At 30.3% G+C, this 10494-nt stretch overlaps 1 protein-coding gene across 1 annotated transcript; it reads right to left on the bottom strand.

The window, feature by feature from the left end:
- Positions 1-63: 63 nt before the first annotated feature.
- Positions 64-10078, bottom strand: LOC131844277 (periodic tryptophan protein 1 homolog). The gene is given in 13 exon segments (XM_059193113.1): positions 64-168; positions 476-627; positions 1259-1340; positions 1587-1677; positions 2345-2512; positions 3256-3352; positions 4075-4225; positions 4718-4825; positions 5582-5687; positions 6373-6446; positions 8975-9099; positions 9777-9835; positions 9927-10078. Coding segments are annotated over 13 exon segments (1371 nt in total). The 5' UTR covers positions 10011-10078; the 3' UTR covers positions 64-94.
- Between the last annotated feature and the right edge of the window lie 416 nt (positions 10079-10494).

Genomic DNA, 10494 nt, shown 5'->3' with positions numbered 1-10494 from the left:
TTTCATCTAAAATGTAACTTACAGCATAGATTATTTTAGAAAGAAAACAATACTTTGGCAACAATATAATATATTCATATATTTTAAATACATTCTATGTATCCATAGTTTCGTCGTTTGCTTCCGTAGTAATCGTAACCTGTTGCCTTGAGCCGAACCGTTCTGTAACTGAAAAAAAAAATGGGAAAAAAATAAATTACGCAGCACACCATGATAATGCACAATGTGTGTTAAGTTATAACTTCTTTAATTATAATTCGTCCGTCCAATCGAATTACGTTATAAAGTAATTTGCGGCTGATTGAAATGCTCCTGAAGAGCTTCGTTCATAGTCCATCATGTTACTCAATCATGTATTGAAGAAGTGTATAAAGGGCGGTCACGTGCACGTGACACGTGTAGTATTTCTGGCGCCCATAGGCCAAGGTAACCCTTTATTATCAGGTTTTCTAAAATCGTAACATAAAAATAAAACCTTGTTCACTGATGCTGAGGTCGACTAGTTCGATGTAGCACTCCTTGTTGTCGCCGCCGACCGCGACCGAGAAAGGCGCCTCGGGGCAGGCCGCCGCGCACAGCGCTTGTCCCACGCGGCCGCTCCGCTCGCTCACCTGAGTCGGCGCCCCACTGACGTCACACACATAATTACATATAACATATAAAAATGCAGCTAATCTCTCTCTCTGTACATGGAAGGTATGTATATTGTAAACATGTATGTACAACATTCATTTGAAAAGAATACGAGCTGAGTTTCTTGTCAGTTCTTCTCATCGTCTCATTCCGAACTGACGGTAGATTTAACATGTAATAAGAGACTGTAGTAGACCTACATGAATAAAGATATTTTGAATTTGTATTTGGTATATGAGAATAACTATTATTTAAGGATTTTATGGACGTAATAGATCACAAAAACAATTATTGTTATAATCTTATTACTTTATATGACTACATCCACCTCGAATTAAAATAATCAATATTTTTAAAATAAAAGTAGCCAAGTTACCCATTATAATATTAGCTATCTGCGAGTGAAAGTCCCGTCGTTATCGGTCCAGCCGCTTCAGAGAGTAACAAGAACGAATAAACTGAGAGGCTGCCAAATATATTTTAAATTATTACTTTGCTGTAAGTATTGTCAAAACAAATGCGGTCAGTAACCTTGGTTGCATGGTTTAAGACAATTGTTTTATCTGTTAACGGTGGTGTGAGGATATACGGAAATAAAAGTTAAAAATACATATTATGTACTTACTTTAAGATGTCCCAAGTTTTCATTTTTCCATCTGTGCTAACTGTAACTAGGAGACCTGGGACGTGATCGCTGATTATGAGACCTGTGCACAATTAATATAATGTATATACTTTATATTAATTATACCATCAAATAAATACGTTATTTTCTACTGTAATTTGTATGTTATTCAATATTAAACACAATGCTGAACAGATTTTTATGTTTCTCTTTTAATTGACAATCCATAGACATTTTATAATCATAAATCCAGTTATTCTAATCTATGTGGTTGATTCTATCAAATGATTATACCTTTCGCTTTGAGGATATATGTTTTGAAACAAACCTGTCACTTCGTTGTCATGCGCCTCTATAGTCCACAACGGTTCGTCTTGTCTGCAGTCCACATAAGCTACTTTCCCTTTATCGTTACTTAACTGTAAATAGAGAAAAATAATATAGTTTTGGGCATAATAATAACAATAAAGATGTTCATTTTGGCATCGAAATATGTATATGACATATACGCTGGTGGGACACCACTGAAGACTAATAAAAGGAAATCAGCTCAGTTAGCCCACACTTCTAATGACCGCGTGACCGCTTCGTCGCACGGTACAAACATTTGTTTTCTGAGTATGTTATAGTATAGATTTTCTATGTATATTATGTATGTATTTACAAAAACTGTATCTATGTATTTATATCAGTAATCTAGTACCTATATTGGATTTCTCTTGTTTTAATGGTTTGTTAGTATAATCCAATTGAGTGCTAAATTAGCTTAGCACAGTACTGGTTTCCCTCGAGAAAGTTGACCAGAGGGGTCAGCCTTCTTGATATATCTCTCGCTAGTATACATAATACAAACTTTGCTTAGCTTAGGACTATATGGCACTTTGTGAATTGCCCTGAGATATGATTAAATATTATATTATAGTAGACTAGTTGTGCCCGCGGATTCACCCGCGTATTTAATAGCCTATATATTGTTGTAGTTTTATTAAAATCTATGCAGTAGTTTTTGTGTGAAATAATAAGAAACATCCAATCACATTCGGGAACTTCCACGTTTGTAATACTAGTAAGATAGCAAGTACTAACAGCAAAACAGAAGGGGTTGTGTCTATCCCACGTGACGCGTTCTACTTGTGGCGGCAGACGCCACGTGCGTGCTCTCCCCGAGCGGCAGTCGTACACTCGCGCACTTCCGTCCGCCGCGCCCGTCGCCAGAGTCTGCGCTTCGAGCGGGTGGAACGATACGCTCTGTACCTGTACATGTCATTATCATTTACCAACCAATAGCTGCCTTATGTAGAGCTTGCAAAAAATGCGATTTATAACTATATATATTTAATTATAATATAAAATGATTGTATTAAATATTCTTACAAAATAATTAAGACTATGTGATACTTCCACGATGGATGAATTAAATCTGAAATCTTTTGGTGAGGTCCCACCTGGGCAAGGGAGGCCAGGTTTTCACGTTGATGCCTCTGATTCGGTAACTTTATTAGAAGCGGACCGAACATGGAACGCTAAACGGTGCTGATGAGGCAACAAGAAAGGGATGCCACTCTATGCAGATTCAGGGTTGTCATTCTATGTAACACGCTTTTTACACGCGAATAGGTTGTGACGCAGGACAGACTGAGCACATAAATGTAGACAAAGAGAGCCACAAAGACCGTGTGCTCTGCCAGCTCGCGCGTTCCCACATTCTTCAATCATGCGTGTTTTAGCGCCTTTTTGTAACAATTAATTATCATTGCAAAATGGCACACATCTGACAATGGAGTAAAAACATAACTATAAAGTTATTGATGGTTTATAAATCTTAAACGTGTTTTTGGAAAATAAATTCTATGGTATAAAATATAAAATTTTAAAAGAAAGTGAAATGATATGAGTCTTAAATGCAAACATATACACATTCTGTAGTATCAGACAATAATAAATCCTAGGCACGTTCAAACCATGCTGAATTTAATATATAATGCATGTATTTTTACCTTATCTTCAAACTCGTCAAACTTTGTATGCGGTGTGCCTTGGTCTAAATCCCATAACAAAACTGTGCTGTCTGCAGAACCACTCGCCAATACATGTCTGCAAACACACAAAACTATGAATTGGAATGACCCACATTATATACTTAACACATATGTAAATTTCAGCATAATACTACTCACTATATATATTTAATGTTAGTGAGATAATATACATATATATATACACTAGCTGTCCCGGCAAACATTGTTTTGCCATATAAATCATTATCAAAAAATAGGGGTTGGTGTTAGAAGGGATAAAATTTAGGGATGTATGTATTTTTTAATGATACAATTTTAAAAATATAAATGAAATTGTCCAAAAATAAAAATAAAATGTTAGGGGCGGATAACCCGATTTATATTATTTTGTTCATGATTACTATCTATTTCACTACTTGATGCATTTATATTATTTTGTTCATGATTACTATCTGTTTCACTACTTGATGCATTTATATTATTTTGTTCATGATTACTATCTGTTTCACTAATTGATGCATTTATATTATTTTGTTCATGATTACTATCTGTTTCACTACTTGATGGATTTATATTATTTTGTTCACGATTACTATCTGTTTCACTACTTGATGGATTTATATTATTTTGTTCACGATTACTATCTGTTTCACTACTTGATGGATTTACATTATTTTGTTGATACACTGAATATGTATATAAAATTCATAAAAATCGGTCAAGCCGAGGAGGACACGAGAATTTTATATATAAGTTTAGTCATAATTGAATTTGATCTGTTTCAAACATACATAAAACCTGATGGATATTATATCTATTTTGTGTCCAATTCTCTTGTTTCACTTCTTTTTATTGGAATTATATTTGAATGCTGGTTCGAGACAATTCTCTATGTCTAGGTCCCACACTTGTATGACTGGGTCCATACCACCCAGTGCGCACAGGTTGCCTGCAAGTTGTTGTTAAGAATAAGAACAGATGTACAGGCCGTAGAATTTTTGGGGAAGTATACCTTCACTGATATTTTACAAGAGAAGATTTGATACTCATTTGGATTCTATAAAACCAAATATTAGAAAGCTGATTTGAAAAAATCTTGTTCCTATAGAACACTTTATTATTAGTGAAGTAGTATTTTATTTTACAGTCGGTATTTAGGAGTAGGTAACGATTAGTTTATAATAAAGAGTGTATGTCTCAATTAGCGTATATGTTTCAATATATTAGACAGAATTTGAAAGCTATTTTATGTAAGGATTGAAACTGATTAACAAAAATAATGGACAATAAATATACTCCTTCAGTTTTTTGTCTTTACAACTGAAGTAATCAGCCAAACAATAAAGAAGTACGACTTGATAAATGGTAGAAAGTATAAAATTTGATTAATTTATTTTTAGCCTAATATTGAATATATTTGATATGTAATGATGACAATTACCTGGATTGGGGTCTGAGGGATCATGACTCAGCCACTCAACGCACAGTGGAAACCATGGCAGTATAATGTCATGATGAACATAGAATGAGCCTTCCTCATGGTTGAATACTGAAACAATATACAAATTTATTATTAGACATATTAAATCAAGTACTTGACAGAAAAGCTACTTCTTCAGTTAGATTTCATAATTATCTTTTGATCATTTATAATATATATCTGTATTATTACTATACAATAGATGGGGTATCTAAGATTCTCTCGACTTAAAAGATGCGATTTACAGGGACTGGCGGAAAGATTTACAGACAACGCCTGAGAGTTGACTCATTTGAGCAGCCTCATGAATTTAAAGAATTACAGATAGAGAGAGAGTCATCAGATTGGACAATGGTATAAAAAACAGATTGCCCATTAAAAAAATATATAATATTAAAACATTAGAATGTCTTACATTTGTTTCAATCAAAACACATACATTTGTTACGTCTCTGTTACTGAGTAATAAATGAGCATTGTAACAAAACTGAATTTTTTATTAAGATACATATATCAATTACTGATCAAATGGGATGATGGATGACTACAAAATGACAGAAAGAAAACATTGCAGGAGCCCTGTGTGTACAAAATCACTGATCAAATGTCACACCACTCAACAGAGAGTGGCTATATAAATATGTGAATTTAGATGTGTTAAAAAATGACTGTTTAACAACTTGGCTTGAAAAACAAAACTTATCTATAATGCTGATACAATTGTGTAAAATTATATACATTTTATTAGTATATAGTATAAAATTAAAAACAATACAAAATTTATGAATTTAATTCATACTGACTGTAATAGCAAATAGAACTTACTATAAACTTCTAAGACACTGGCATCACTTTCCACATGTCCCACGAGCAGCAGATTGTCATTTGGTTTGATTATTTCATCCTCTTCATCACTATCTGGGCCGTCTGTCTGTAAAGTATAAATATAATATAAATAAATCACATCTGTTTATTTATTTATTATATATTAAATTTATTATAAATGTGTTGAGAATGGAATAAGAAATATAATGCAAGTGATTAAACTTCAAACTTCTTTAACAGAACATACTGGTGGGGTGGACCATCCCAGCATTTAAAAGGAATTGTATTTAATTAACTGGGTTAGTCATAAAAGGTATACCATGCTGAAAGCATATAATATTCATCAAAATAAAATGAATACAGTAGAATTCTGAATATAAATTTAAAAAAAATTCATACTTATCATATGACAGCATAGTTTGTAATGAGTTGTAAAATTACATTAGAATTTAAATGTTTCATTTGATGAGACTGGATCAGTTATATGAGTTTTCTACTTGGCTATTGGTATAAATACCCTTTAAGACTAATCCTATGTAGAACAATTATTGTGTGATTAATATTATAGATGTAACATATTTTATTTTGTATTTACATAAAAATGTAAAGTTACAATAATTATTTAAACGAGCAACACACAAGTTTCTTGCTCATTTTTCTTGTAATGGGACAACTTTCAGAATAAGCAGTAGATTAAAAGAAGGATAACTGTTTCTATACAAAAGTACTTCAATTAAGTTTATTCAAATAAAGGGTTTTTCGAATCTATTCTATATTTTTTTTTAATTTACCCGGATTTGAACATTCTCACTAAGATCTCCTAAGTTTGGCAGAGTTGCTACTGTTCCAATTCCTACAGGATTGCCTGTAAAATAATGAAAACATATTATTTAGTCAGTGTAAAGACATTGACACACAATAAGCATATCTGGGCATTAACTTGTTAGTCCATTAATCATTAATGAACAAATCTAACATTTTGATTAACAATTAATATTAACTTAAGTTAATTCTTCTAGAATGTAATGCTTTAATTTTTAACGACAACTTTTTTGCAGTATAAAAAAAGAACTATTTGATTAAAAAAATATATAATCATCATCATCAACATTATGACAATAAGTGAATTAAATTTTTTATAAACAGATTATTACACATCATATCTTAACATATAGTTCTCTCTGTAGTATGCTTAACAAAAGAGACATGTAGATAATAGAGTGTATGTAAATAGAAAACAAACATACTTAAGTCCTCTTCATCATAGTTTGCAAAGATAATATATCCTCAATCTGCTGGAGGATCTGGTGCTGCATAGCACTGGATGATCTACATCATCAATCTTCTGTCAAGCTAAAATAATATACAATTTATAGATTTTATTCCACTGTAGAATGAAAATCATTTATTCAAATAAACTTAATTTAAGCACTTTTGAATAGTCAAATTTGTTTTTTATCTACCGTTCGGAAAGCTGTCATCACAGAAGAAGGAGCATATAAATATGTGTTGCTTTAGATTTATAAAAAATATAAATTAACAACTTGAGATACTAAAACAAAACAATATTTATAGATGTGTCTGATGGTAAAAGCAGTAAAATTATATAGATATATAATATAGTATATACGGTATTATTCATAAAAAAACTTAAAGGTTTATAGAGCTCATTAGTTAAAACGTTCATTAGCGCTATTGAAGGTTTATAGAAGTGCGTTATTCATAAACCTATTATAAAGCCTCGCTAACTAATAGACATGGCACTGTTTTTATCATTATGTTGCAATCTTGACGTTGGACTGTTTTACCATATACGCATGACGTTCAGTGTTGCTATTTTATTTTCACCACTAAATCTAGCAGAATCTAACTCCTCCAGTATTGAACAAATTATGTAAATTAATACAGTTTTATACATTTTCCTATAATATATATAAATCATTTTATTATTGTAATTGTTTATTTAATAATTATATATTAACATTTTTTAAATATTACAATGATTTTTGGTTTGAATATGCATGTATTTTTATGCAATTTTTAATATAATGGTTTCAAGTAGTTTTATTAATTCATTAATATTGATTTAAATATTTTGTAAAACTCGAGGTTTCTTTGGTATATAGTGGACCAATAAAACATCGTTGGCAACATTTAAAACGATTGTTTTATTTACAAATTGCATGTTATAATTTACGATTGTTTTAATTAGTTACAATTCGTTAGTTAGAATCTCTTTAGAGTATTACCATGATTAGAATTAACGGATTGATAATATTCATCAAAATAAAATGAATAAACAAAAGAGAGAATTCTGAATATAAATTTAAAAATATTTGTTAATTTATCATTTGACAGCATTATTTTTTAATGAGTTGAAAATTACATTTTTATTACATTTAAATGTTTCATTTGATGAGACTGGATTGTTATATGAGATCGTTCGCCGTACTAGAGAGATTGGTATAAATACCAACAACTTAAGACTAATCCTATGTAGATAAAAATATTGTGTGATATAATATTATAAACAAAGTAAATTAACATATTTATTTTATTAAAAATTATTTTGTATAAATGTATCCAAAATATATCGAGAGTGTAAACCATTGCCCATTCCTTCATCAATTTGATTTGTGATTGAATGGTAACCAACACACAAATTAATATTATTACTTTACAGCCCATTTTATTGAAAAATATAATGTATTGACAACTTTCAAAACACAGAATAAACAGTAGATTAAAAGAATGATAACTGTTTAACTATATTCAAATGACTGTACTTCAATTATCAGATTATTCAAATAAAACTACATTTTTGTCCTTTACACATAATCTATTCTATATTTTTTTTTAATTTAGCAGGATTTGAACATTCTCACTAAGATCTTTACAAAAATACAGTTTCATATGAGTGACAGCTACTGTTCCAATTTGTAACAGGATTATGAATGCACTGTAAAATAATGAAAACATATTATTTAGTCAGTGTAAAGTGTTTATTAACATAATATTGACACAAATAAAGTATATCATTAAAAGCATTAACTTGTATATCCATTAATCATTAATGAACAAATCTAACATTTTGATTAACAATTAATATTAACTTAAGTTAATTCTTCTAGAATGTAATGCTTTAATTTTTAACGCAGCTAACTTTTTTGCAGCAGATTAACTATTAACGAAGTTAACTATTTGATTAACAGTGCCCAGCTATGACAATCATCATGATCATCATCATCGCTATGACAATAAGTGAATTAAATTTTTTATAAACAGATTATTAGCACATCATACTCTTAACATATAGTTCTCTCTGTAGTATGCTTAACAAAAGAGACATGTAGATGTCACTATAGAGTGTATGTAAATAGAAAACAAACATACTTAAGTCCTCTTCATCATAGTTTGCAAAGTTGAATTTGTCCTCAGGATCTGCTGGAGGATCTGGTGCTGCACTAGCACTGGCTTCACCTTCTTCATCGCTTACATCATCACCATCTTCTGTCAAGCTAAAATAATATACAATTTATAGATTTTATTCCACTTTTAGAATAGAATAGAAAATCATTTATTCAAATAAACTTAATTTAAGCACTTTTGAATAGTCATATATCAATTTTTATTGAATCGTTTTATATCTTACCACTTATCTGGTAAAAGAAATGGATTGACTTTTTTTTTAAATGTTTTTTTTTGGCGAATTCACATATTAATTAAATTAATTGTAGAAATGGTCGTAATTGCATTAATTAACTTGTGTGTTTCACAATTTTTAGATTTATACTTCTATGAAAATATAAATTAACGTTTTTCACTATCAGATATCATAATTACAAACTGATTGCTAATGAACAGTTATAAGAGCTTTATAGAGCGTTTATAAATAGAGATAATAAAGCAATATTTATAGAAAAGGCTTGTGTCTTAAGTTTTATGAAAACAGCAATTAGACATATATAGAAAAACTATATTAATTATAAATAGTTTGTTTACGTTCCCGTTTTTTGAGTTAATTTGGTCTCTAGTCAATAATAGATAATTTGTTCAGGAAACAATAAAGACAATCGTGTCTATGAGGAAGAAATGTTTAGATTTTACCTATATTTTTAAAATTCTACACTTGCGTCGTAAAATTACAAAAGTTAAATAAAGTATACAAAAGAATGCAAATAACTCATTATCTTACCGTAAATCGTTAGCGGTTTGTTTAATTATCTTTTCTAATTCTTTTTCTGTTAATTCAATCTGTAAATGAATAAACAAACATTTTTAATAACACAACCTGTAACTGATTTGAATCGGTTAGTTGCATTAGGTAGAATTAATACGACGATACCTTTTCTGGAATCTCTTTTGCCACTCCTCGTTTGACGAAATGCATGCATGAAACCAAACTAATTGTTGGTGTTTTTTCCTCCATATTTATTATTATTATATTAAAATTCAAAACACTAAAACATGTGAGTATCACTGTCACAGATCAAAAGGAATAAATTCCATAGACTAATCAGTGTTGCCAACAAAATAATACGAAATATGCTAAATTGCTCTTAAAATTATGTTAACATTTTCCAATGTCAAATAAAACGTCATTCAATTGTAAATATTTAATAATCAACAAATTTTATGTTTTAATCATCTATTATTTTCAAATAAGACATCAATATCTTGATCTTCAACTTGGACGGATGATGCTGCTGATGTAGATGTGGATGTAGATGTCATGATGGAAGCGTCATATTCGAAACTTTAACTCTTCATGATAACTATAGATCACAGTAGGTATATCGTCCGGAACGGTGTAAGAATAACAACATTTCCCTGCTCTTTTTAGACCGAATCTGAAGTACAAAATGGCATTTAGAGTTTTTATTGATAAACGGTTGCGAAGTTTGTTTAACGAA

This window comes from Achroia grisella, unplaced genomic scaffold (genome assembly GCF_030625045.1).
Source record: "Achroia grisella isolate CSIRO2021 unplaced genomic scaffold, CSIRO_AGI_Agris_v1 utg402, whole genome shotgun sequence".
Classification (NCBI taxonomy): domain Eukaryota; kingdom Metazoa; phylum Arthropoda; class Insecta; order Lepidoptera; family Pyralidae; genus Achroia; species Achroia grisella.
This window is presented reverse-complemented; position numbering and strand designations above follow the sequence as displayed.